Source organism: Alosa sapidissima, chromosome 4 (genome assembly GCF_018492685.1).
Source record: "Alosa sapidissima isolate fAloSap1 chromosome 4, fAloSap1.pri, whole genome shotgun sequence".
In the NCBI taxonomy this organism is placed as follows: Eukaryota; Metazoa; Chordata; class Actinopteri; order Clupeiformes; family Clupeidae; genus Alosa; species Alosa sapidissima.
In genome coordinates this window covers 25406231-25433080 of record NC_055960.1, presented here as the reverse complement: position 1 = coordinate 25433080, position 26850 = coordinate 25406231, and the positions used below count along the sequence as shown (strand labels likewise).

Here is a 26850-nt window from a genome sequence, read left to right as displayed (position 1 = left end):
TTTGTAACACGCGTTGAAATATACTGCCATCTAGCGTTTGCTCTTGGGACAATCAAACCAGATGCAATCAAACTGATTGAATATGTGGCATGGACGCTAATGCCAGGCAATCCACAAGGCGACACTCGAGGACACAAATATGGGCAAATGATGTTGCGCTGCGTAGGCCTATCCTTAATCGGGCAACTGCCTGACGTTTCCCAACGGTTAAAATGTTTAGCGGGCAACTGTGTCACAACAGTTATCTTGGCCAAGTGCTGCTCAATGTGTACGCTATCTCGGGTTTCAATCAGTCAGCAGAGACTTGATACTGTTTACTAGGCGCTACTTCATAATTACTCTTAGTTTCAGAGTGTCTGTTCTATGCCTTCGCGGCAGTTTATCATCCAAGAGCTCTTGGGCGGTTATCCAGGAATAAAGGGAGGGAGGGAGGGGTTGCACGAGCACTGCAGACTCTCAGGTCCTCACAAACCTTTAGCCTACTTAGGCCTACTGGGATGTATCGGCATTTTTGAAACCGACAGTTATTTAAAATAACACACACACACAAATACTGCCTTTGTACAGAATCAATGCAAGCATGCTATGACTCATAAGTGTCTGGAAAAATACCGAGTAGGCTACAGACTGCAAAATATCTATGGGCAATTGAGACCTAAGCAATGGACTGCATTACCCATGATTCATCAGCGAGAATGTGTCGTCACCGCATCCATGTGCGTTTTGTTATTGTTGTTGGTAATGAAACAGCTGCACGAGCTGACCAGACACCATTACTTTTCAAGTGCATCTCGGACGAAGAGGTAGAGCTACTTCTGATCAAGTTTTTCAAGTTTTATATTAACGACAAGCTGGTGAGTAAAATAATTACAATGTAGTGCGCTGCATAGCATGAATGGGTTTAAAATATGACCTTCACAAATTTCTAGTGAGTAATTAACCACATTAAATATAAAATAAATAGCCAACATTTTAAATGTATTTTTTCGACCCTACCACTGCGAACAGTCTCGTCTACACGCTGCGCGTCGGAGTTCTGTTCTCCCTGTCGGGACTTATTTTCTGATAATTACCGGCGAACAATAGCCTACATTTTCCCTTACAGAATAATTAGGCTAGGCTAGTCGTAATAGTCAAATAGGGCTTATAAGGATGCCTATGTAAAAAGTAAGTAACAATACGTGGTGGGCTAGCCCATCAACTGAGACAAATCTCTTCATATCACCACGTTCCCTGCACAGCAAGAATGTAGCCTTTCCTTAATGAATACATTTTTCTAAAATTTTCCAAGCATTCGTGTTAAAACCGAATGCAGAACGCAGCCATTTAGAAGGGCAGTTATTATTAACTTCTTTATCATTATAAAGAAGTTATGTGCAGTGATCTCAAAAGAACACCTCTTTTGGTGGTTATGTGCAGCCTATATGGTTAGGCCTGTGTAGAAAATAAAAAGGCTATAGCAACGCGGTAATGTATCACTTGGCGTTGTTTTAGAAACCTCTGTCTGCATTTGACCTTAATTGTGGACGATATATAAGGAACTAACCAACAGGCCTACTGGAAAATTACATATCTTAGTTCACCTTTCACTCAGTTTTCAGGAGCCATTTTCGCGGATAGGCGCACTAAATGACAGCTGTAAAATCCCGTGGATGTAGAACAGCCTACTTCAGAAAGTAGTCCCCGTGACAGGGATTAAGTGACAGTTCTATCGCAACAGTGTTTACCACATGCTTTGCATGGGATGCAGCGATACCGATGTTTTGACCCTATTATAAGGACTAGACTATTTATTGCACTCACCCTGTGGCCTGACAACACGCAACACGGGGTGGGGGGTCATGTCCACGGTCCCAGTGATCGTCGCCTCGGGTTACATATTTAGCAGAATTTAATGACTTCTGTTTCGTCAAAATATCTCTTGGAAGAACTGCATTGCTCCACTCCGTCAACAAATTTCACAACACTTTGAAACTGAACACCCATGTTCTCATCCGGCACCTCAAACTCCTCAGGCTTTGAGTTCATTAGAACAAGCCTAATTTTAGCGCAATGGTACAGGACATGACAAGCAATGACCTTAATCTAGAGCCCTTGCATATAAATAGCCCCATACTAACTGATATAAGCCAGTAGCAAATTATGTGCTTGGGACAATACAGATATATTTAGTATGTGCTGAATGTTGCGCAGAGGGCTTTATATGTAATTTATAAGGAGAGAGACAAATAATCTCCAACCCCCTTTCTCCCCTAACTGTTTGCTCAAAAATACCCTTGTATCAGTTCTTTACAGGTCCCATCATGGACAACATTCGGAAAGTGCACTTCCGGAATGTGGGAAAGAGTTACTTCCCTCAGACTAGAGTGGAATGTCACTACAAGCTAACCAGCGATCACACATGGGACAGCCATGACTGGATTGGCCTTTTCAAGGTAACGCATCCCTGTCTGGAACGTTATAGCAAGGATAACATATCAAGCGAGGATATGTGTGATTTATACAGGGTACAATATATCCACTGAGTAAGTCAAGTGTTTCTTGCTGATCACAGATGGGCTGGTCTACGGTGAAGGAGTACTACACTTATATGTGGGCCCTGGTGCCAGAAGGCTACATTGAGAGACGTGATACTGACTGCTGCGTCCAATTCCAGAGTAAGTTTACGCTTACCTCACACTATGAGAGCATGCTTTAGTACTGAATATGTGACACTTTGGACCCCATTATCAGTAAACTTAACTATTTAAATTTTCTGATTTCTCACTCGAATGTGGAAACAATAAGCATACCCTTCTACAAGTATAACTGAGATCTGGGGGTAAAACATATTAAGGCATGTCCAAAATTCTAAGCACCCCCTCTTCCCCTCGACTTCCCCTTCCATCACAGCCTCCTACCTGCCCAAACCTGGCACAGACCTGTACCAGTTTGTGTATGTGGACGCCAGGGGTGAGGTGTGTGGCGTCAGCCCACCCTTCCTGTTCTCCACCCCTGGAGCCTTAGATGAGCTGGTGACCCTGGAGCACGAGAGAAGCGGGGAGGAGGGCGCCGGGGAGGATCTACTGATGGTGGTGCCCAAAGCCCAGATCCTGCAGGTAGGCCTGCACACTAGCTCCTCAATAGTGCTTCCACTCTAGCGATCGGACTAGAACAGGGGTGGGCAAACTGTGGCCCCCGGGCCCGCAAAGCACTTTCATCTGGCCCGCCGAGCATTTAATTTGGTTATCAAGTTGCTCGCTATTTTTTTCCTGCGATAGAGACGACATTGGTTAGCTTTACTGCAAACTGCTTTTCACTCTCCTTAGAGAACGTTTACAATGTCAATGTCAAAACATCATGTTATATTAAAATGATAGGCCTACTGTTAGTTATCTCCTTTGCAGCAGATCTAACTTGAACGTTATGCTACTCCATTTAATTGGGAACACGTGCACTCACAAGAGGGAGAGTGAGTGGCAGGTTCCAGATGGCTCGTCATTGTTGATAATTGATATTTCGTTCTTATGAGAAACTTTTAAAAGGAAATCATGAAGGCAACAGTAGTTCCCACTACATACCATTTATTGTGAGAGGGCACAGCCATAGGTACAGCACTAGCTATAGTGGAGCGGGCAGAAGATCATTGAGAAATAAACGTGAATTATTCTTAAAGCGAAATGTATACATGTGTTAAACAGCATCAAATTAGCAGTATTTTTTAAGCAATTAATAATTTAAAACAAATACTTTTGATACTAAATTATAGGCTATAAAAATGTATTTTTGTGTGTGTGTGTGTGTGTGTGTGTGTGTGTGTGTGTGTGTCGTTGGGGGGTTGTGCGGCCCGCCGGCCAATTTTCAAAACCCAATGTGGCCCTTGAGCCAAAAAGTTTGCCTACCCCTGGACTAGAACCTCTGTAGGCATCACTAACGCATCGTCTATACCATTTAAAGGTTTAAAACACCATGATTGAATTCCAAAGGGTGCCATTCTGTAAAGGCTACACATACATTGGCCAAATGATTTATCACTTTTTGACAATACGACCATGTAAATTGTAAGTAATATCTCTTCATTTGTTGATTGATACCCAACACAAGTTTTAGTCACAAGTGTAGAGCTTTAGTGCCTCCATTACAGCACGTCTTGTTTCGGAGACCTGTTTCCTTCACAGTCTCTGTTTAACAAAACAGGGCAACCTGGAGGAATGCCAGAGGGAGCTGAAGGAACTGAAGCTCACCATGGAGGATAACGACAAGGAGAAGGAGCGGGAGAGGGAGAGGTGTGAAAAAGACAAACAAGAGCTGATGCGAGAGAGGGATGACTTGAAGGTAGAGATCAGCGAACTCATGGAGGGCCTGAAACACCAGCGGGAAGAACTGGAGCAGATTGAGCTCAAACACAAGGTACTATGCCCTGCTAAAGCCCCACCATGCTGCCCAGGGCTGTTATACTGCGGTCATGTACCGAGTCAGATACTGTGAATGGCAGGTGCATGATATTTTTGTGCAATGGATGTCCTACAAATAGATGCGGTCGAAAGTTTAATCATCCTATGAATACTCTGAAGAACGGTAACCACAACACCACTAAATGAAGACAACAGCTGACTAATATTTTGCCAAGGTACAAGACAACATAAGCAGAACCAAACATGAGTGAATTTGGACCTGGGCACATGAAAAAACATCTTTGAGATGTTTAAAAAATAATGACTTCACAGAGGAATCTCTTATAGTGGATAACTGTGCATATGCACAACGGAGTACTAATCAATTTTTCATAGCGTTTTGAATGGCTGAACATTTCTTGGGCAGCACAGCGGTCCTTGAAATTCTGCCAAACGGCCAAAGGAACACTGCAGGGCCATTTTGAGAATAGTGGTGAATCATAAACTCATGTTTAAAAATGCCAATATAATTATAAAGGCAATCTTTTCTACGAATCAGTCAAATGAAAATCACAAATTGAGCAAATAGCTTTGCCATATCACCATCTATATTGGGTTTATTAAATGGCCACTGTTAGTACTTCAAAAACTGAGGCCCAAGTCCAAGACAAGACGAGACAGAACACACTCACATATTTAATATAGTATATGGCACCTCCTACTGGGCAATAGTGATACATAAATCACAAACAGTCAACTGGATGGCTCTTTGGGGCTCCTTGGAGCCTTGTATGTATACCTCACTATGAAACAAAACGGCAACATCCAGGGTTTTCAATTTGCTGGGTCAACACTTTAAAGTTGACTTTAACTGCTGATAGCACAATTCCTTGTAGGCTTCAAAACGGTCATAAAAGGTGGAACACGGGGGAAGGGGAAATATTTTTCATCAGCTAAGCGTGCCTCTTAAAAGTCTTTTCCTCTGCTTGCCTGTGCTTCCAGGACGTACAGAGCTCACAGCAGAACATGTCAACCGAGCTGCTAGACTTGCTGAAGGAGCGCACAGAGCAGCAGCAGCAAATCAGGGAGCTGGCCGACGATAACAGTGTACTGACACAGCAGAAGAAGCAGACCGAGGCTGAGCTGGAGAGGCAAGTCTACCTACCCACTTATGAAAACAAAAATGAAATAGCTTTTTTGAAAAGTGCAATTCTGAGCGTCTTATACTATATATACACTACGGTCTCTGTAATCAAGAAGGGCCGCTTAAAGAGTGAACTGCTGGGATAGCCTGGGATAGCCTAGCATAACCCTCTATGGTTCTTAAATTTGTCAGTACGACCTTCACAGAATTCCACATGCAGTGGCAGTCTTATTAAAGCTTCCAGAAGGCACCTTTAATGATCTTGTAGAGTGAGTAGAGAGGGTAGATATTGAGGGGATAAGGTCAAGCAACAGCAGTAAATAATGAGACGACGTCAACTGTCAATGCTCAGTAAATAATGAGAGATTTGTCAACTGTCAATGCTGAGTTTCAATCAACAGGACCTGTGTTCTGATTAAATGAATCATTTGTAGGTCCAAGGAAAGAGTGAAAAAGTTGACGCTGCAGAGGAAGGATGAGGAGGAGGAGAAGAAGACACTGAAGGTTTGTTATTTTTAATCCTCCTGTAAGGTTAACGCACAGAGGAGAGCTGGCACTGAACTACACTAGACTTTTATAGCCATCTGGGAGCTTTTGTTATGACTTTTGTTTGTTTGTCTGTTTGATCATATGGCAACAAAATAATTGCACAAGATGTATACCATGTAAACGGAGGATTAAGTAGTTTCAATGCAGGGTGGCTAGAGCTCACAACTGTTTAAACTACACACCACCATTCTTTTCATTCATTGTCCTTTTCTTTCAATGTGTCCATACACCCATCCATCCACGCTCCTTTTCCAGGCCGAGAACCAGGCTGTTCAGAGCGAGATCCGACAGCTGCGGGAGCGTCTGGAAGCCAGCGAGCGCTCGACCGATGTGCTGCGGCGCGAGCTGAGCGAGCTGGGAAGCCTGCAGGGCCATAGCCACGCCGAGCTGCACCAGACACGCATGCAGCTGGCACAGGCCAACCTGCAGCTCTCCCAGGCCAACCTGGCCCTGCGCGAGGGGGAGTCCACCTGGGCCCAGGAGAAGGAGCAGCTCAGGCAGAGTGCAGAGGTGAGGGCACAAACGAAGGAAGAAGAAAAAAACAACAACAAAACAAACAAAGAATCAAACAAAAACACAGCCTGCCTTTGAAACATCCATTCATTTGCTACATGGTGTATAAAGTGAATAACTGAAGTAGATACTAACGCTATGGTGAGTATTCACACTCTACACTGAATGAGTGGATGTTTATCACTGCAGGCCAAGTTCCTGATAGATTGCATTAGAACATTTCAAACTGTGGTGACTCAATTTCTGAAATGCACAGCAATGCACATATGCATGACACCGAGACACTGAGTAAACCGTAGTTAATCAATACTCCAACTTCCATCTTAAAAGTACACTACAGCCTATTTATTGGCAACAAATAATATGCATCATCTGGAACAAATCATGCAATCAGCAATCAGGCTCAGGTGAAGCTATAGAGAATGAAGAGATAGTTACAACACTTTTCTACCTCTTCTGACAACAGAAAGTGTATACCACGCCATACCTTTAAGCAGCTAAAACGGCAAGCCCTTCAGCTGACAACACATCTGAAGTGGTGCCAATGTAGGGTTTTGCAGGATCACACAGGTGACGTCAGGCACCCATAATGAGTCAGCAGGAGGATTGTACAGACATGGCCAGAAGTCACTCGAGGGGGTCCGTCTGCCTGTCCTTACTTGCCCCATACCGATTGGGTATGATAGCGTGAGTGTGAGAGCCTCCATGCCATCTGTTTCTAAAGCCCACCACTGGTGCAGCATGAGGTCATTAGCAGGAACTTAGCAGCCAAGCTCATGAGTTTGGAATGGGTCCTAAGCTAAATACAGACAAAAGGCCAAGAGGGTATTTGATTCCTCAGGAAAGCCCTCGCTGTCTCTCTCTCTCCTACACACACACACACACAGGAGTCAAGAGCCAAAAGTAATGCTAATTTACAAAGTTTCATTTCTGTAGAATGTTAGGTAGCATATATAAAATGCTGATGCGGGTTCTACACTGGCACAAAGCAGGAATTTTCCTCAGGTTAAAGTGTTCCACCAGACGGGCCAAACGGAAATCACACTTATGCAGTCTTTCTGGCAACAATAGATCATAAGCAACTACTGACAAGCTCTTAGGCGCTAGATCTCTGCATCAGGCAGCGTTCTCCAAGAACCCTTTTCACCATCGGAAAAATCTATTGCGAGACGGATGTGGTAAGGGATTTAAAAGCCAATAAAAACAGTTTTTTTATTAAGTGAAACTCTTTACACTGGCCATGCCATTTCACAGTTTAAGACAGAGGAGTATATATCATTATAACCAGTCATTTCACTAAATAAAATAACGCTGAAACATCAAAAGGCCACTTCAATCACATATGTGTCTAGACATTAACTTTAACAGCCACAATCATTTTTTCCCCTTGCAACTGATGGGCCAAATGCTCAAAGTCACAAGACGCACTTTTGGAAAAAGCGGTTGTACTACATTTTCCAGAACGTTCCAAATGATGTTTCCATTCCTCAGCTGGATCAAGAGCGCATTCAGAAGCTGTCTCATGAGCTGCAGCGCAAGGAGGAGTGGCTTCAGGAGGAGAGGGCTGAGCGCGACAAACTGGAGGCAGAGCTCGGAGGCGAAAACTATTCCAACCAGGTACTGTGCACAACAAACACTGTAGCCATATGTCTGTAGCTGCCACTAAGTGGGCATAGAAAATGACTGCCTTCATTAGCACCTCATCTCAAAACAAGCCATTTTGCTAGCATATAAAGGACGTTAATGGAGTTGCTTCCCACAGTTATGATCTGTTAATCTGGCATAGTGTCATATCCAAATATCCCTGCTCAGTGCGTGTGGAATAAGCATTGTGTTCATTGAGACAGAAAAAAAATCTGCCTCACACGTGCACTACATGTGAAGTTCCTGCTATTCATGTGACCCGCAGAAAGGAATAAGTTGCAAGCAAGCACTGTGGTATTAGTAGACAACACGTAAGCCAACATGAGTCACATCGGACAGAAATAAAACCCAAGAAAGGATTGACTGGTGGTTGAGGAGGAAACATCAGAAGTTGAGGGAAAAACATCAGAATACGCAATTGATGAGTGCATAAGATGCATGTGCCTCATGCATGCAATCTATTCTTATTTTTGTCACTGCATGGGGGGGGGGGGGGGGGGGGGTTGCATTGCTAAATATGCTTCCCTGAAATGCTTGCCCATGCCAAAGGCAAACAGAAAGGGAAAGTTGTACACTTCTAGTGTCCTCAGTTACCAGTTTGCGACTGGTAATAGCATTGCCTGGGGGCTAATCACAAGACCTCTGCTCCCAGACAAAACACAGAGTCTCCCTGCTGCATGCAGACACCACCATTAAGTTGGCTAGCCATGCCCTTAGAGAAGCAGCCAAGACTCAAGTTTCAGATAAACAACAGATTAAATGTCCCCTCTGAGTAAACAAAGGAGGACCTCAGGGGCTTTCCCCTCTCAGACACAACAAGCAGCAAAAAACAGAGGAAAAATAGATCACCAACACGACAGTAGTAACAGTAAATCTGAGTCCAATGTGACAGTTTATGCAAATATGCAAAAACACAGAACAACTCAATAACATACATATTCACCATTAGCTAATGCCAGGGTTAAAGTAAATGTTAAGTACCTGCGTATAAAGTTCCAACTACAATAGAGATTTAATGTAAAATCATCAAACCCTAATATATGGGCCAATACAGAATAGCATATTATCAGCATTACAACAGAATTCCACACTGTCCCATCTACTAACACAGCACTGTACTGCCCCCTGCAGGCTCAGCTGAGTGATGCACGTAAGGAGGTGCAGCAGCTCAAGGCCAGTTTGAAAGAAGCGCAGAAGGAGAGGGAGCAGCAGCTGCTGGAGAAAGAGGTAAAACAGGCGGCCGTGTTCTCACACTCTCAAATACACACTCAAACACACACACACACACCTCTTTCTCCCTCAGGAGAGTTTCAGGCCTAATCTTATTTTATTTGTGGCTTGCATGTTCACCAACAGGTTCTGCTGGAGCAGATCAGGGACCTTGAGAAGAGGCTGGACCTCGAGGTTGAGACAAAGTGGTTTGAGGCTGCTTCAGTCGCTGCAGGTCAGTGAAGGCCTTCAAGGCCATAAATCTACTTGACTGGTCTCACACTCAAGCACAGCGAGATGGCTCAAGTGTAAACAGGTGTCCTTTCTATGGCAATTCCAAAACCAAGCTACACATTCTGACTTAAGGCACTCCTCTCTAAAGCCTAATCATTGGCAATGTTCATGTTTATACTCAATTAAAAAAAGACTGTGTGGCACTAAAATAACTTGAATATTTGAAGAGTCTCAGGATTCTATTCTATTATGTGGATATTGTTTTTTTAGAATTGATTTAGATTAAGTTTTATTTAGTATAATTTGTATTTTAGTATATTCTTTATCTTCTACAGTCCTTATTGCTTAGTTGTGTTTTTTATATTATATACTTTTAATTACTTTTTCTGCTGTTAGTGAATGTGTGTGTGTATGCTACTGTGACCTTGAATTTCCCCTAGGGATCAATAAAGTATCTATCTATCTATCTATCTATTAATACTACAGTAGTCTTTTCACAGACTTGTAGATATGATGAGACCAGTGGTCTAGAAAATATATCGTATTGATGAAATATGCAGGTGGACTGTCTTAGCGCATAAAATATTTCTTTGTATAGTTACTTGTGCATAAGTAAGCATCATTCTTTAAGCTGAATTAGTAAAAACTGCCACAGTTCCTAATCATACATGCAAAACAAACACAGTATACAACTCAGACCTCCATTTCACTCACAGCCCAAGAATACATCACAGACATCCCACCCTGTGAGGCGGAAGAGGAAGAAGAGGAGGAGGAAGTGTATGAAACCCCTGAGGCCCCCCAGGCGGAGGCCGACACCTGTAAGGACGTAGACCAGACAGAGCCTCCAGTCCTGGCCGAGCCTGAGGACAAACCCTGCAGGGTGGTGGAGATCAGCCAGCTGGTCCCTGCCCACGAGGCCCTAGAGGAGGACAGCGAGAGCTGGGAGGTGAGAGCACTTAAAAAAACAAAATCTTCATTCCTCTGGTCTAGCTCACTTGACCTATGACCTCCAAAGTCAGCAAAGGCTCAAGAAAGGACCATAGTAAGGGCTTGTCTGCCATCTAGTCAAATGAGCACAAACTCAATAATAATAATCATAATAATAATAATAATAACCTTTATTTGTATAGCACATTACATTTACATTTGGAACATTTTACACAATAATAAAACTCACACCTTATGTAAAACGAAGAAGCAGTTTGAATCATATAATTTGACCTGTGCAAATCAAGATAGGTCCCGAAAGGAGCATTTAAAAGGACTGACATCAAACAACAACAAAACACTCTGCAACCCTGTTAGTGCGCCATCTAGTGTCAATGTTTACACAATTAAATTAATTCTTTACTGGAGGCTAGCCTTGAGTCAGCTTAATCAGTCATTTGATGTTCTCTAAATGAGCATATAGATCCAAAAAGGTTCATTTGAAGGCCAACTTTTAGGAGGAAAAAAAAAACGTTTTCCCTCCTCCGGCTCCCGTAAGCCATCTACATCCCTGCATGCCGGCAGCAAATCATCAACCTGCCCTGTCAGCCTGCTGTAGCCCGAATGAGGCAATACTCCAGGTGCTGAATAATTGATGTGAGAGAAGAGGAAAGCCAGGCGCCGAGCCCATGGAGCAGTGCAGCAGCAGCAGCTAACATAATTCCTTCAGATTGTGAATAGTGAACAGGCACTCAGGCATGAGCCCAGAAGCCCAGTCCTTCATTAACTTTATTTAACTGAAGTAGGCTATACTTTACTGTGCACAGGCTAGAGAAGCATGCAAACCTGACCATACTTTGTAGCCAAACTAAATATGACAAACATCAAATGTCCCTTAGCCATTAAATTTCTGTATAAGAAATTGAACCGTACACAGTATGAACAACAGACACAATTTGTTTTGTTTTCCTGATGCTAGGACTCAGCAATTCCATATATCCCATACGGTGAGGCGGAGTACTGTCCTGAGGAGAAATGTGCTGAGGAGGAATGTGCTGAGGAGAAATGTGCTGAGGAGAAATGTGCGGAGTTCAAATTCCCCACAGACCCCATCCTGAGGTAACTGCCAAAAAATACCTTGATCCTTAAACTATTTTAGGATGGCCTGTAGAGCAATAAGGACAGCAGAGCTCTCTGTATTTCTGCTCAACCCCATTACACTACTCATACTCCTGAGCATTGTTTTCAGTAGGCCCTACAAACTTATACTGAGCTCACTGTAGTACTCCAGCTTGGCTCTGGCTTACAGTGCACTGCTGCAATGATAAAACCATAAAACACCTTTTACGGCGAAGCAAGTCAGTCAGATGAGGCAGGAGACGCTTGGGGGATAGTGAGTGGGGGGTCAGACTCTACCTTCTTAACAGAGTGATTAAGAGGAGGTGAGCGCGGTGGTGTGAGGATGAGCTGTAGGTGGTTGTGCATCCCAGGGCAAGCAGTCGCACATTACCAGGGTTCTCCACTCCTACGCACGCACCAATACACACACACACACAGACACACACACACACACATGCACACGCACACAGACCAATACACACACAGGCGCACACACACACACACACACACGCACAGGCACACAGACGTGCACGCACACACACACACAGACCAATACACACACGCACGCACACTCACTCTTTCTTACACACATATCTCATACTCATTCTTACACACATATCTCATTCTCTTTCTTACACACATATCTCATACTCATTCTTACACACATATCTCATACTCATTCTTACACACATATCTCATACTCATTCTTACACACATATCTCATTCTCTTTCTTACACACATATCTCATACTCATTCTTACACACATATCTCATACTCATTCTTACACACATATCTCATACTCATTCTTACACACATATCTCATACTCATTCTTACACACATATCCTACCTTCCTTTGTCTCATTCTTTTCTCATTTATTTATTTCCGCTCCCAGTTTATGTTCATGTAGAATCACTTTCACTCTATGTAAAAATTCTACGCTCCATGCCTGCCGCACACAAAGTATACAAGTGTGCATCCATTGTGAGAATGGGATTGCCTAAATATTTCTTTCTTTTCCTTCTTTTCCACAGCTATCTCTCAGAATATCCCCAGTGGTAGGAGCGTCTTGTCTCAAAGACATGACACGGGGTAAAAATAACTGCAATAATAGTGTGCAATGAAATTTTTTTCCAAAGTGAAATCACAGAGACTGTATTTTAGTGTGTAAACTAATGAGTTTTTAAAATCTCTGAAGTTCCATTGTTAAGTGTGTGGTTGTATAGAGTTGTTTATAAGATGCCTGATTTTGTATTTTTTATTTGATATTTTATTATTTTCTTATGTGGCAGATGATGTGCTAATTATTAATGAAAAACAAAACCATAATAACAAAACCTTTTATGAATTGGGTTGAAGTTTCAAGTATTCTTGTTAAAATCATTAGAGGGGGATGTAATAAAAAAAAACTTGAATATGTACCAGAGAAAGGTTTTCTGAATGTTCCCTGCCTATCTATTTAACTCAGGATTGAACAAAGAGACATTTTTATTATTAATGTCTGATTTTCCAGTAGTTGAATTGAAGTGCAATATAGATTAGTGTGATGAGTGTTTGCATGTTGAGTTAGACATTTAAGTGCATCATGTATAAAGAAATGCATTAGTGACTTATACATTTAAACTATATCACATGCAGTTCCTTGGATGTGTGTGTCCTTAAGTGTATTTTTACTCACTTTGAGTCTTGGTAATAAAATGTTGTCTGTTTACCAATTGGTATGTGTCTGTGCAGTTACGTTTACAGCCGTCGATAAAAGAAACGGACACCCATTCTGTATCGCGCGGAATCACTGTGAGGGGGCCATGCATCAGAGAGACAGACGGGTGTCTGCCCATCTGCCTGAGCCCACGCACTCTTCCCTCAGCACTCCTCAGCTCTCCTCCATCTCTCTCCCCATTTCGCTTTCTGAATCGCTCAATCACTTTCTTTTCTCTTTCTCTCTCCCTCTCTCTTTCAAATGAATGCACACACATACTGTACATGTGCGCACAAATTCAAACACTTTTTCTTTCACTTTGGAAATATGTCCCCCAAACAGTCATCCAAATTAAAAGTGGAGTGAGCAATGGCGCTCATCCAACCGAGGCTTCACCTTTTTGACTTTGCAAAAGAGAGCACAGTCAAATATGCATATATTTGCCTTGAATATAAATACTCCACAATGCACTCTGGCACGCACGCACTCACACTCACACACACACACACACACCTTTTCCTCCCTCATTCTTACACACATATCCTCCCTTCCTTTGTCTCATTCATTTATTTCCGTTCCCAGTTTGCGTTCATGTAGAATGGGTTTCACTCTATGTTAAAAACACTAGGCTGATGCCTGCTGCATATATGCAGCATGCAAGTATGCTCCTTCTTTGTTCTCCACTCTCTCACCAAATCACCTCACCCCACACACACACACACACACAGTCTCTCTCATGAATCTTGTTTCATTTGTGGAAGATGGACTCAATTTAATTCTATTTTCATAACTCATATTTTTCCTCCCTTCTCCCCATGCCTTTCACAGCATCTTCCATTCCTCCTCTACCCTCCTCTATCTCTTCCATTTCTCCTCTCCCCTCCTCTCTCTCTCTCATCACCCTTCTCTTGTTCTCCTCCTTTACCTTTCTCTTCTTCCCCCCTCCCTCGCTCTCTCATTATGAAATCGATGAAGGCGCATGGCCGTTTTTATGGCCTCCCCTAAACCCTTAACGGAGGAATCAGTAGGGGATTGATGTCCCTCTGCCCCTACCCTACTTTTAATTAGAAATGGAGGAGATGCGAGAAGACCCCGGAGTCTACAACTATCGCTCCATCTCTTTGCCTCTCCCCACCATCATCCTGCTCTCTCTCTCTCTCTCTGCCCTTCCTCCACCTCCCCCAGAACAGGCTGCCTGACCTTGGCCCTCGCCCTTCTGCCACCAATCCAACCAATGGGTATTCCGACAAACCGTGTCTTCTCCTTTTTAATCTTTTTTTTTTTTATCTCTCACTCTCTTTCTCTCTCTCTCTCTCTCTTCCGCTGAATCAAGAATAGTGGTGGAGGACACATTTTACCAACAATGTGTCACTGTTTGGGGAGAAGGCCAGGGTAATTGGGTAAAATGCAACCATCAATGTGTCCGATAGGCTTTAATGGATGGGTTTTCATGTTTCTTTTGTGCTGTCTACAGACTCTCACACCACCGCTCATTTCCTCATGATCTCATGCATTTGCAGACACACTTAAATGATATGTGAAGTATCAATTTTGGTTTGATGTAGTTGGTCATGGTGTTATAGCTTGTTGTTGATTCATTTTAGTTGCAGGACTAATAAATACACCTTCATCCTAGTAGTGGAACAAGCATTTTATCAGCACTTATATGGCTTCTGGGAAATTAATCATCTTTAAACTGCAAGTTGTACTCATGAGCACCATCTCAACAAACTCGCTTATCCTCCAGATTATAGTTACCTTCATTATGGATAGGCCATTTATTAACAACTTATTAAGCCAATTCAATGGCACCACGAGATGTCCATCTTCCTAAATCACAACACAGCTTAAAAACATTTACTAATTACGTTATATTTACGTTATATATTATTTACATTTGATATTTACATATATTAATATTTCACTACATTCAGAGAAGTCCGATATCATTTCACAAACCTCACATGGGTGATTTCTGAAGAGAAACTAGGCTAAATTTGAACCAGACCAGCTCCAAAGCGTAACATATTACAAGGTACTGTGCTAAAGGGATTCCGAACAGAGGGTTTCCAGATCAGTAAATCTCATGCTGAAAAAGGAGTTGAGAGTTTTGAGATTTGGGCTGGCAAGGTCAGACTAAAACTGGGCATGACAACCACATTTGGCAACAAAGCTCATCAGACTGCCATTTAAGGAGAAAAGGAGAAACAACTGAACAGCAGATCTCGGTGACCTAGCCACACTTCCTTCCATGTGCCCTCACCTGCCAAAGCCAATATGATTTAGGCCTATGTATTACTAAAAATTAGAATCTAGTGGTTCAAGAATTCTAGAAGAATCTATAAGAACCTAGACACTCACCCTGACCAAATTCCTCTCATTTTCAGCCTTCCCCCTCTACCTCTATCTCTCCCCCTGCCTCCCTCTCTATCCCTGTGGTTTTATATCTGGGGAGAGTCATTCCAGGGAGCCGAAGGCAGATCAAATATAAATGAAGACAGAAGCGCATAAAACAGGGGAATGAGATATACGGCACTGCCTCTTTAAAGCCCTCGCCACCCCGCCTGCGTAGCCATGGTAACGCGCTTCGCCGCAGGTCGGGATATATGGGGTCGTTAAAAGCTCCCTTGTAAAACAGTGTATAATGTATGGACCTTGTTTTAATCCTTGCGCCGCTTTATCGATCTCCGTTTAATGAACGTTAATTATGGCAATCATTTAATTAGCAGAGTCCCATCCGGCTTTACGGCACGCTTTCTCTCGGCCTATTACTAAAAATGACCACGCGAACAAAATACATTCATCACTCAGGAAAGGAAGGCAATGCGACCTGTGACACGTGTGTGTGTGTGTGTGTGTATAAATGAAGAAAAAAGAGCAAGGGCAGGTGTGTGTACTCTGTTGATAAGAAGTATGAGGGCATCAATGTGAGTGGCAGCATGTTGATATAGACCTGTGTGTATGTGTGTGTGTGTGTGTGTGTGTGTGTGTACACATACATACACAGGCATGTCAAGCATTCTCTAACATACACACACACACACTTTTGACTAGGCAAGAGGGATTGAACTATGTTAAACAATACACAGCTCAGGAATGAAATTACCTCGCCTACCAGTGGCAACTGCATTTTCCTTTTCCATTTTTGATGTTGATAGCTCAATGAATCACAGCGCAGCTAGACTCGAGAAGCCATGAAAATAAAAAATAAAAATTCTCGTCACAGTCCAAATTACTCATTGACAAGCTGATGAATGTGCGGCGAAACAGAAGCCAGCAAGCCTGTCTACCTGACTGCAACAATGACACACTCTCCAGTCCACAGCATGCAAATGAAAAGCCAACGGATTCCCCAAACTTCTTCCGTAAAAGTTATTTCCCACTGTAACTCAACGAGATTGAGGAGAGCGCAAGCCACGACTGCTGCCTCAGCAGGTGCACCTAACGTGGGCCGGTTCTGGGCCAGATCTGCCCGGCTGTGATGGAAGAGTACAAGTGTCTGAGAATAAAAGGAGGTATAAGTCACACATTTTCCTCTGAAACCATCCATTTTGTGTTGGTGAAATCTTATGTACATGCACAGGTACAAGCTGCCATCTTTTCTATTTGAGGACTCTTTTCAGATTTACTGTCACAAAGCCACTGTTTTTTTTTTTATAATTTTGTTTTATTTTCTTTGTGAGCCGTGTCACCATCTTGCTGAAATGGTCACACTTACCAGGCCTTTTTCTTCATCCAGTATACAATAAATATATCAGGGTAAATCTCAAAACCACAGCAAGGAAGAGGCCAAGCCACGACCACAAATCAGAAAGCTGTTGAATCGGAATGTGTGGTTTGTTTCCTCTGGAAAACAGCCCATATTCACTTTCTCTGTAAAGGTGCAGGCCTCCTTCCTGGCAAAAGGTGGATGAGAGTTGAGCTTAACAGCAATACAAAATTGGCTATCCCTGCCTACCTTCCGTGCTCCTGAAGATGGAGATTGGCTTTATAAGCCAACCATTCTTGCAATCAATGCAATATAAAGCCAATCTGCTGTAATGTCAAGTATGGACAATGTCAGCAAAGAAAAAAACTGAATTGATCAGTAAAGGCTCCTTTTTTGAGTCAGGATCCAGTTCTTGATTTCAAATTTGCTCCTGATGAGAAACTGGAGAGTTTATGATGAAACACATCATAAACATCAAGCAATCAAGAACTATTTCATCATCCACTGTCCAGTTTCTCAGCAGGAGTAAGTTATAACTACCTTATGTGATGCACAGCCTATAAGGACTCATGCAACAACATAACCATACTGCAGGAGGCACTGCAACACTGCAGAAAACATTAGCAAACGGCCCTGTCAGAGCCAGACAATCACAGATCACACTACTTTTAACTTCATGGAATAATAATTCTATTGTCAATCAATTTCATTTAGTTAGAAGTTCCAATGGCTCGGCCCAACCACTATGCCCCCTTCAACTTTCCAACAGACCTTCTGAATGAGGTTAAACAAAGAAGGACTGTTTAACTATTGCCATTTACCCATGGCTACAGAATGGTCTGTGTTGTTCACACACACACTTCAACAATACGCCAGCAGGAGGCTCTCCTGGTTCACAGTTCCGTGTTGGCATTGGTGGGGTGGTTGGATGGTAACAGCCAAAGTCAAGGACACACAAAATAGTTCAGAAGAAGGCTAGAGTTGTAAGCTTGTGACACGGCACATGAAAGGAAAGCCCAAGAAGTGCTGGAATTGTGCTACTCGACCCTTTCTCATATTTCTTTGCCACTCTGCACTGGTATGAGAGATATGAGAGAGAGTTAAACCTCAAATAGGCTTCTCTTTTGTGGCAAGGGCCTGTCCTGGGAAAGTTGTATTGGCAAACACCACTTGTGAAAAGCTCTGTGGCCAAGTGTGGTAAGAACATGCTAGGACCCACCTTTCAGGACTGGACTGAAGCCTTGTGTCAATTGTGGTGTACCTGTGCTTCTGATATTTGTACAAGTCAACTACTAAACATCAGTATGCAAGGTGTCAAAAATTCTACCAGCAATTCCTATAGCTTGATAATTCAATAGGCAATTCCTTATGTCACTCTGAACATGAACTTGACCATGTCCAAAGACTGCTTGGTCATGTCAGCTTGTAAAACTGTCAAGCCTTAGATTGATTGCTTATGCAATACATCATTCCCTCTACTCCACTAAACAGCAAATTTCCACATGCATGCACTTTGCCAAATGAAGGAAAGGTAGCCTACTACCACCCATGTTGGTCCTCCCACAATTACTCATGCCAATAATAAAAGCTATATAAAAAAAAATTATATCCATTCCACGTCTTGGTGGTGACTTTATCAGGATAAGCTGAGGCATGTTTTGGTATAAAATATATTATTTGGGATGCAATTTGTAGGCATAATCTCACTGGAGAAGACAGCATATTTCTTCAAAAGGGCAGGTCTTATATTCTCAATGTCCTGTGTGCCTGGGTGTAACATGTACAATACTTACCTGAATTAAGCATGTCCTTCCCTCCAAAATTTAATGAAGCTGTTCTGAGGGTTGATACCAACCATGAAGAGTATCAGTTGGAATTGGTGGAGGAGGCCCTTAAATTTAAATTGAATATAAGAAAACAATTGGTAGGCTACTCAGTAATAAAGTAGTAAAGTAATAGGCCTACTTAAGTGACATTAGGCCTACAATATCAGTTAACTATATTAAAGAAGTGAAAACCAGAAGAATTAACTTGAAGCCTGAATCACACACACTGATAAGCTAGGTTGGAGTGGCTTGGCGACGAGCACGAGAGCTGAGTTAACGGCATCTGAATCGGCGGCTAGGCCTAAGGGCCTACCTAAAATATCAGTTTGATAGGCTGATTTGGCAACAACGCATGTGGTTAGCCAATTGCATATTTCATTCACCGAAAAATCGCTTAGAGTTAAAATAAAAGAAATCTTGACCCGGTTAACCATGCAATAGAGAAAAACCCGCTAAAATTGTAATATGAAACTGGTTATATTGAGCTCGCGGACTATTGGTGCTGTGGCTAGGCTACTTAACTATTGCCTACTGCACGTGAAGGGGTAAAACTACAGAAGATGCGTAACTTTCATTAAACCATTTAGCACTGAGAATACCATTAATACCAATGAAACATACATCCCTCTCTCTCCCATAGAACTTCGTGAGCTATTTATCTGGGAATTGGGAAAGCTCACCTGGGTTTTTAGGCTAGGCTACTTTAAAGAGTCGTGGTGTGATTTCGCTTCAGCAATGGATGTCATTCAGGATAGGCTACTGTAACCAAGTACGACTGCAACTTCGGATGGTGTACCTAGAACCATGCTCCTAACCAACCTAGGAGGAGACCCTAGGATCCACTTCCGACCGGCGAGGCGGTGAGTTTTAGTTTACAGTAGGCTAACATGGCAAAACACTGCCCCCTTGTGACAAAAAGCCACCACCATTATGGTTGTATGGAAAGATGACGCTCGAAACGCTCAGATCTGAACAAGAAATTTCTTTATAAAATGATATTTGAAAAAAAAAAAAAAAAAAAAAAAACAGCAACAACAAATCAAAACAGAGCTTTCAACAATTGAGTAAATGTAATAGAAAAATGTATTTGGCTTGATTCAAGAAATGAGTAAAGCATGAGCATAAAACGTCTTGTTCTTTCCAAGTAGCCTACATGTCCACTTAGTCTAACATGCCAGGTGATGCATTAGCTTTCCACGACCTCTGTGCAAAAGAGAAGCCCTTTATCATTGATGTTTCAAGGCACACAAAAACAAAAAACGGAACAAAACAACAGTATGGAAAAGAGACATACAGAAACAGCGAGCCATCAAAATTTAGGTCAAAAAATATTACTTTTCTTTTTCAATAGCCTAGTGTAAATTCAAATAGGGGATGTAACGAGATCTTTCATGAGATCTATAAGGCTGTTTTTTTTTTATTAATTCCCTGAATTTGGATATCTGTCTGATTTTCTCTCTTTCTTTCAACAAACAATAACATCAAAGGTACATTAAGAGTTACACTGTTATAGCAAATTCAACACAAAGACTATACAGACATAAAATAATAGCATGATACATTCTATTATGAAATTCTAACCCATTATGTAGACCCAAACATAGTCATCAAGCTTAAAAATAATAACACAGATGCACAAGAAATAATAAGATGTGAGGAGGACGTGCATTGAGAAATGTACACATTCCAAGTCACCAAATGTTGAGATTCTTCATAAAAATGGTACATACGACACATCCGAGATGGATTAAAAGTCCAAATTCACATCTACTAAATGTCAACTACTAAACCTCTATCAAATAGGCCTATATGTCCTGTCTCAATAAATGCTTTGGGTCTCCGAATGAGAAAACAACATGATTGACTAATTGTACATATACGTGTCGCTCTCTTCAGATCAAATGCTATGTGTAACTACTATAGATATGCAATATATGTTTCATATATCCTGGGCCCTCATTACCACTCCAGTGCTGTAGGCTCTCTGCTACGTTGAAACAGGTCTGCCTGTTCCAGAACAAGATTAAAGCTAAAGCTAAAAGTTCATGCTGTCGAAATTATTGCTATTACATTGCTATGTCTTTCTGTCTCAGCACCTGATATTTGACTTTGTCTGTTGGAGAGGTATGGCTGTGTTTCCCAACATATGGTTTTCATCATATTTTGAGAAAATGAACATTTGTGCATACAGATACATACATTCACCCACACATATGCAGACACGCACAAACATAGGCACATGCTTGCATGCATGCGCGCGCGCACACACACAAACACACACACACACACACACACACAATGGCTTCTTGAATTGTACAGACAGGAGGTGGTTCATATTGAAAGCAGACAACTTATAACACATTTTCGCATAGCACTTGACTCCTGTGGTCCTGACCCAATGAATGTTACAATACCCGACGACAACTACACTTAGGGACAGACAACAGTCAACTCTTAACTGTGTATTCTCCATGTTTTTCTAAGCCACTCTTGGACGTATTTAATACCTGAAGAGACTGCAGGCCAAAGATACCCTGTCAAACCACCTGACATCAGTGCATGCATATCCTTGATGCATAAACCATGTGGATGGCTGCAGTCTATACTGTACAGACCTGATCAGCAACCACCCGTGTGTTTTTAAAATCATTCTTTGCCTGAGCTCTGTAGGGTAGGAAGAGTGACACAAGTGGCCTAAAAGTTACACTGCATCGTGTCCACAACAGACCTCTCATTGTACTGGGCGTCTGGGCATTTGTATGAACTGGGATACATGTAATGTGATTTCTTTGTCATTTGACAGATACACTGTATAGACAAAGCATTGGGACGCCTGCCATTACATCCACAGGAATTTTAATGGCATCCCATTCTAAATACATAGGTATTAATATGGTGCTGTAATAGCCCCCCCCCTGTAATGGCTTCCACTGTTTCTGGGAAGGATTTCCACAAGATTTTAGAGTGGTTGTGGAAATGTTTGCCCATTAATTCAGAAGGGCATTTGGGAGGTCAGGCAGTGATGTTGGTCAAGAGGGCCTGGCTCGCTAGTCTAGTTTTAGCAGAAGCCTCAGTACTTTTGTCTATATTGTGTATTACATGGACATCAGCTCTTGGTGTGTTGTCTTACACAAGTAGAAGGCTTAGTCTGTTTTTTTTTTGGATGTAACTCTCACCATACTAGTAAAGAGAACTGTCAGGTGAGGGAAGCGACAGCACAATCTGGTTTAGTATGAAGTCCACCTCAAGAGAACTGGTTAAGTACAAGCTGAGGAATCGAGAATAAATAAGAACAATAAATAGACTGAGCTCATAACCGCCATGCCTTCTCGTCCCTCATGAGGTGCTGGCCCCAGAGACACATGGATCCCAACAGGGCTTAAAGCGAGAGTGAGGACATCACGGCAACAAGACTACCACGCTAATCAAAGGCGCACACTGAGATGTTTCAGGAATGCAACAATGGAAACATACATTTGTAACAGTTAGACCAGGGAAAAGGAACTCGGACTCCTACATGTAAATGTGGTGATGCCAATGTAAGCTGAAATTCGCAGAACACATCCACACTTGCTTATCTAGCACTACACTGTCCAGCACTTTTCAAAAAACTCATTCCATATTGTTTTGATGGACAAGTGCCTAAAGATGGTTATGTCTCTGAATATTGCTGTTGTATGCCTTTCCATTCCGAGGCACTATCAACCACACCACCTCCCTTTTCTCCCCTCCATCTTGGCCAAAGGATGCAGCTAAAATTAAAGCGCCTCTTTGAGATAACACAAGTAATGGCTTGGTGATGCTTGGTGCTAGAGCTTATGGTATCCATGGAGAGTGTGATAGAGGCGTGATCACCAGTCAGGTGAGATTTGGTCCTTGGAATGATGCCCTGAGTCAAACATTTGGCCTGCTATCTGACTGCTATCACACACATATTAACAAGGGCAGTACTGTATTTAAACGGGTAAGATGTGTGTGTGAAAACGGAACAGTATGTTTATGTGTGCCGGGAAACAGGGAAGGCAGTGTGCATATGAACATATTTGTGGTCCCAATATTAAATGTATCATCTGGAAAATGTTTACAATGAGCTCCACCAATAGGAGGTGAGTAGGGAGTATAGAATGGCCCTACATTAACTTGGTTTCTGTAAATAGTTTAATTAATTAGAAGTTTGGGAGATTTGAAAGGAAGGATGACGGTCTGTCACGAAACTTTAAAATCATGTATCTGCACATGGGAGAGGTGTACATACATATTCAAATGTCTGGAGCAACAAAATGAAAAAAAGGAAAACAAAACACATAAAAATGAACATATGCAAAAGCAGTATTATATATAAAGGCTTATATATACCATTAGAAAGATGAGACAATACAAAATGTCAAATAAAATAACAGTTGTTTCCAAGAACACCGGTGGAAGATGGTGCTTTATCATTATTACATTTCTGTTTCTCAAAACTTGCTGGATTGGGTATTTGAGTTTTTTTCTCCCCTCACACACATCAAAGGTGAAAGCACCTATTAAGTGTGTGTTTCTTTTTTTTTGCATTTTCTTTACGGAGTAAACAAAATCCCTCGCCACATTTATTACCAAGCACAGTGATTGGTATGGCACTGTAGTGTCTTTTTTCTGCTCTGTCTCCTCTGATTCGTTCTAGTCCAGAGGTGGACATGTGTAGTGCTTTCATAACTTTGATTCTTTTTAAGTACACTAGCTTATGATCTCAAGCATGTGTCCGTCTCCAAGGACAACCGACCCCAGCTGGTTGGCTTATCTGTTGAGATGGGCCTGTTCCCGTATGCATAGAGTGCAGAGAAATTCATGTGTGTGTGTGTGCACGTTTATGTGTGTGTGTGTGTGTGTGTGTGTGTGTGTGTGTGTGTGTGTGTGTGTGTGTGTGTGTGTGTGTGTATTTTCAAGTATGCACCCCTCAAGCACTAAGATAAATAAGACACCAAAGGGTTGCATACTGCTGCAGTTTGTAAAGGAGTTCAGACAGTCGATAGAGATGCTGTACTCTTCCTCTTTCCCTTTCTCTCTCTTCTTCCTCTTCTCTCTATCTCTCCATCTCTCTTGGTTTTCCCCCTCCTCACTGGGCTCGACCTGTGGCGCCTTTCCTCGTGGGGTCAGGCGGCGTTAGGCCCCAGGCCTCGTCGTCGCTGTCCCCTCCTCGCTCTCTGTCCTCGTCCCCATCCTCTTCATCATCGTCCTCCTCCTCCAGGGTCGATTCCTCTTCCTCGCGCTCGCGCTTGATGGCCTGGATGGCGGGGGGTGGCTGGGTGGAGGCTGAGGCAGTGGAGGCCCCGCTGGCACTCTCAGCCGCCCTGGCGGCCTCTGCGGCCTCCTCGAACACTTCTGGGTTCTCCAGCATCTCGCGGATTAGAGGCGGCATGGGGCCGGGGATCTCCGTCTTCAGCGTGACGGCTCGCTCGGCTCCTGCAGACACACACACACACACACACACAACGTAGGACATTCATTCTGTGTTTTTTTTACTCTTTTACTCCACTCTTTCTTTGCTTCCATATGTGTGTGCGGTTATGTGGTCTGTATGCATGTATATATGTAACTTAAAAGGGTGTCTGGGTTTATGTGTGTGTATGTGTGTGTCTATGTGTGTATGTGTGTGTGTGTGTGTGTGTGTGTGTGTGTGTGTGTGTGTGTGTGTGTGTGTGTGTGTGCGTGCTTGCAGTTGATGAGTGTGTGAGCATGTGTATGAGTATAAGGTCTATATACAGTATGTGTGTGTGTAGCTATGTGTCTGTGGGTAACTTCATTGGGGTGCCTGAGTGTATCTACTGTATGTGTGTGTGTGTCTCTATGTATGTAAAAGTGTGTGCATATGTGTGTACCTTTGGTGCTGATGCCTCTGAGGTCAGTAACCTTCATGAGCATGCGTGGGAACATGTGGGGTTTGTTGGGGCGGCGGCGACGAGCGTACAGCTTCAGTGCCTCTAGCAGCGGTTCTTGCAGCCGGTCGACACGCTCTGGCTCCTCCAGGTCCATACGGTCTGCAGCCAATCACAGACAGAGCAGCAGGAATCAGTGACCGATCACAGACAAGGCATGAAGAGTCACCCAGTGGCCAGTCATAGACAGAGAAATATAACCTCTGAGTACAACTTAATCCAATCAGTCATCAATTGGAGATAATGGAAAAACAAATACAAATCACAGATAAATTACACACACACACACACACACACACACACACACACACACACACACAAGCACACACACACACACACACACACGTCCATCTTCTTACCTCCACAGATCAGGCAGATGGCACTGAGGAGGCCTGTCTCTGTGTCGTCCATCTCCAGGGGCAGCAGTTGCCCGGCAAATGCAAACACTAGGTCAGTGAGGGGGCCGAAGCCAGCGTTGTGCATTTGTGTGCGGTTGAGCGTTAGCCCATCTGAGAAGGTCATGGTGTCCTGCTCTGGAGTGTAGCGCGTGCAGATACGCAGCATCTGAGAGGAGGAGAGGAGGGGAGGAGAGGGGGAGAGGAAAGAAAGGCAGAGACAGAGAGAGAGAGAGAGAGAGAAAGAAACAGTGAGTATATCACAAAGGAAAAGAAAAAGAAAACAGTAGAATAGAGGAGAAGGATAAGATGGGAAAAGATCAGAAGAGAGAATGAGAGGATAAACGATAAATGCCAATTCCTCATGGAAATGAGAGCTTGTGGTATGCCTGAGGCTGCTATGGTGTTTCTTGAGGTAGTTTTGAGTGCAGAGCATCATGATCTGTAATTAAGACATTCAGTGCATGTGTGTGGCTATGACCAGCCGTGTGTGTGTGTGTGTGTGTGTGTGTGTGTGTGTGTGGTATTCCGGGATATCTCACCAGGATATCTAGGCATGCTGATTTGAGCAGGGTGATTTGATCAGCGATGGTGAGAGTGGTGAATCCGGGCAAGCGTTTGGCAAACTCTACGATCTTGATTATGCACTTGGTGGAGAGCTCACTGAACTTGTCCCACAGCCCCAGATCCAGCTGCACTCTGGTGTCCGCACTAGAGTTCTGATCAGACCAGAGAGAGGCACGACAGACAGAGAGAGAGAGAGAGAAACCGAGGTTACGTCAGAATAGTAGGTTCTTTGAAGTTTTAGGTTTTACGTTTTTTATTCATTCATATTTGATCGTTTCACCTCTATGTCTTTGTATCCCATATTATGTTTGTGTTTCCAATTGTATTCACAACATGTGCATGATTAAATTTGTCTTTGGAACATGTATGTACATAAATGTGAGTGTGTGTGTGTGTGTGTGTGTGTGTGCGTGTGTGTGTGTCGCTATGTGTGTCTCTTACAGTAGTGTATTTGCCCAGCTGGCCGAGTGAGGGGAAAGTCTCCTGGTGGGCCTTGCTAACTTTGTTGACCAGCTCCTCCAGTTCTCCACTCAACTCATAGCTCTCCGGAAGCACCACCTCCTCCTTAATGTCCTTCTTCTTCTTATTCCTGTCATTCCTCACAGCTGAGAGAGAGAGACAGAGAGAGAAAGAGACAGAGAAAGGGGGGGGGGGGGGTCAGATATTTCACATGCAAGACCAGAAATCTTATCTATGATACACTGCATATATGTTGTTACCATTGATCAACACAAGGGGGTGTTCTAATACCAATAAGGACAACAGTGGTGGGAGCATTCTTGAGGCATTACTTCATAAGCTACCACAGAGAAAAGGCTACAATGAGCAGTCAGTGGAATTTTCGACTGAAATAGTAAATAACAGAGTGCAAAGCGGACTATTTGCTCAGTGGTTCTGTTTGTCAGTTGGTTTGCATGACATATGCCATTGGGCCACCTCCTTGGAAATGGAAAGAGCTTATTTTCCATTAAGGCCGGTTTGTTTGCCTTAATGAGAGGATCTGTGGCTGGAGGGAAATTAGACA

The 26850-nt window shown here is 42.9% G+C and overlaps 2 protein-coding genes across 4 annotated transcripts in view; one reads left to right on the top strand and one right to left on the bottom strand.

Moving 5' to 3' along the window:
• The first annotated feature begins 720 nt into the window (after positions 1-720).
• calcoco1b (calcium binding and coiled-coil domain 1b) lies at positions 721-12807 on the top strand. Of its 2 annotated transcripts, none has more exons than XM_042088622.1 (14): positions 721-854; positions 2286-2435; positions 2555-2657; positions 2893-3098; positions 4177-4389; positions 5376-5524; positions 5952-6021; positions 6322-6576; positions 8071-8196; positions 9355-9450; positions 9580-9667; positions 10383-10615; positions 11576-11715; positions 12750-12807. In XM_042088622.1, exons 2-14 carry the CDS (start codon positions 2304-2306, stop codon positions 12775-12777), a joined length of 1839 nt encoding a protein of 612 aa, XP_041944556.1. In that variant the 5' UTR covers positions 721-854; positions 2286-2303; the 3' UTR covers positions 12778-12807. The 2 variants fall into 2 exon arrangements, with proteins under 2 accessions (XP_041944556.1, XP_041944555.1); XM_042088621.1 differs by having other exon boundaries at positions 8041-8196.
• A 1082-nt stretch (positions 12808-13889) lies between these two features.
• LOC121706685 (retinoic acid receptor gamma-A-like) overlaps positions 13890-26850 on the bottom strand; it is a 66226-nt gene continuing 53265 nt past the window's right edge. For both annotated transcript variants that reach the window (XM_042088623.1, XM_042088624.1), the window contains 6 exons: positions 26268-26431; positions 25802-25978; positions 25224-25428; positions 24808-24966; positions 21215-24391; positions 13890-13927 (listed from right to left, as the gene is read on the bottom strand). In XM_042088623.1, the coding sequence (XP_041944557.1) occupies positions 24045-24391; positions 24808-24966; positions 25224-25428; positions 25802-25978; positions 26268-26431 (1052 nt within the window). In that variant the 3' untranslated portion in view covers positions 13890-13927; positions 21215-24044. The remainder of the gene's footprint in view (positions 13928-21214; positions 24392-24807; positions 24967-25223; positions 25429-25801; positions 25979-26267; positions 26432-26850) is intronic.

Coding starts and splice junctions, on each gene's coding strand:
- calcoco1b (XM_042088621.1), top strand. CDS start 2,304: ATGGACAACATTCGGAAAGTGCACTTCCGGAATGTGGGAAAGAGTTAC. Junction 3,099..4,176: donor CCAAAGCCCAGATCCTGCAG/GTAGGCCTGCAC, acceptor TTAACAAAACAG/GGCAACCTGGAGGAATGCCA. Junction 6,022..6,321: donor AGGAGAAGAAGACACTGAAG/GTTTGTTATTTT, acceptor CTCCTTTTCCAG/GCCGAGAACCAGGCTGTTCA.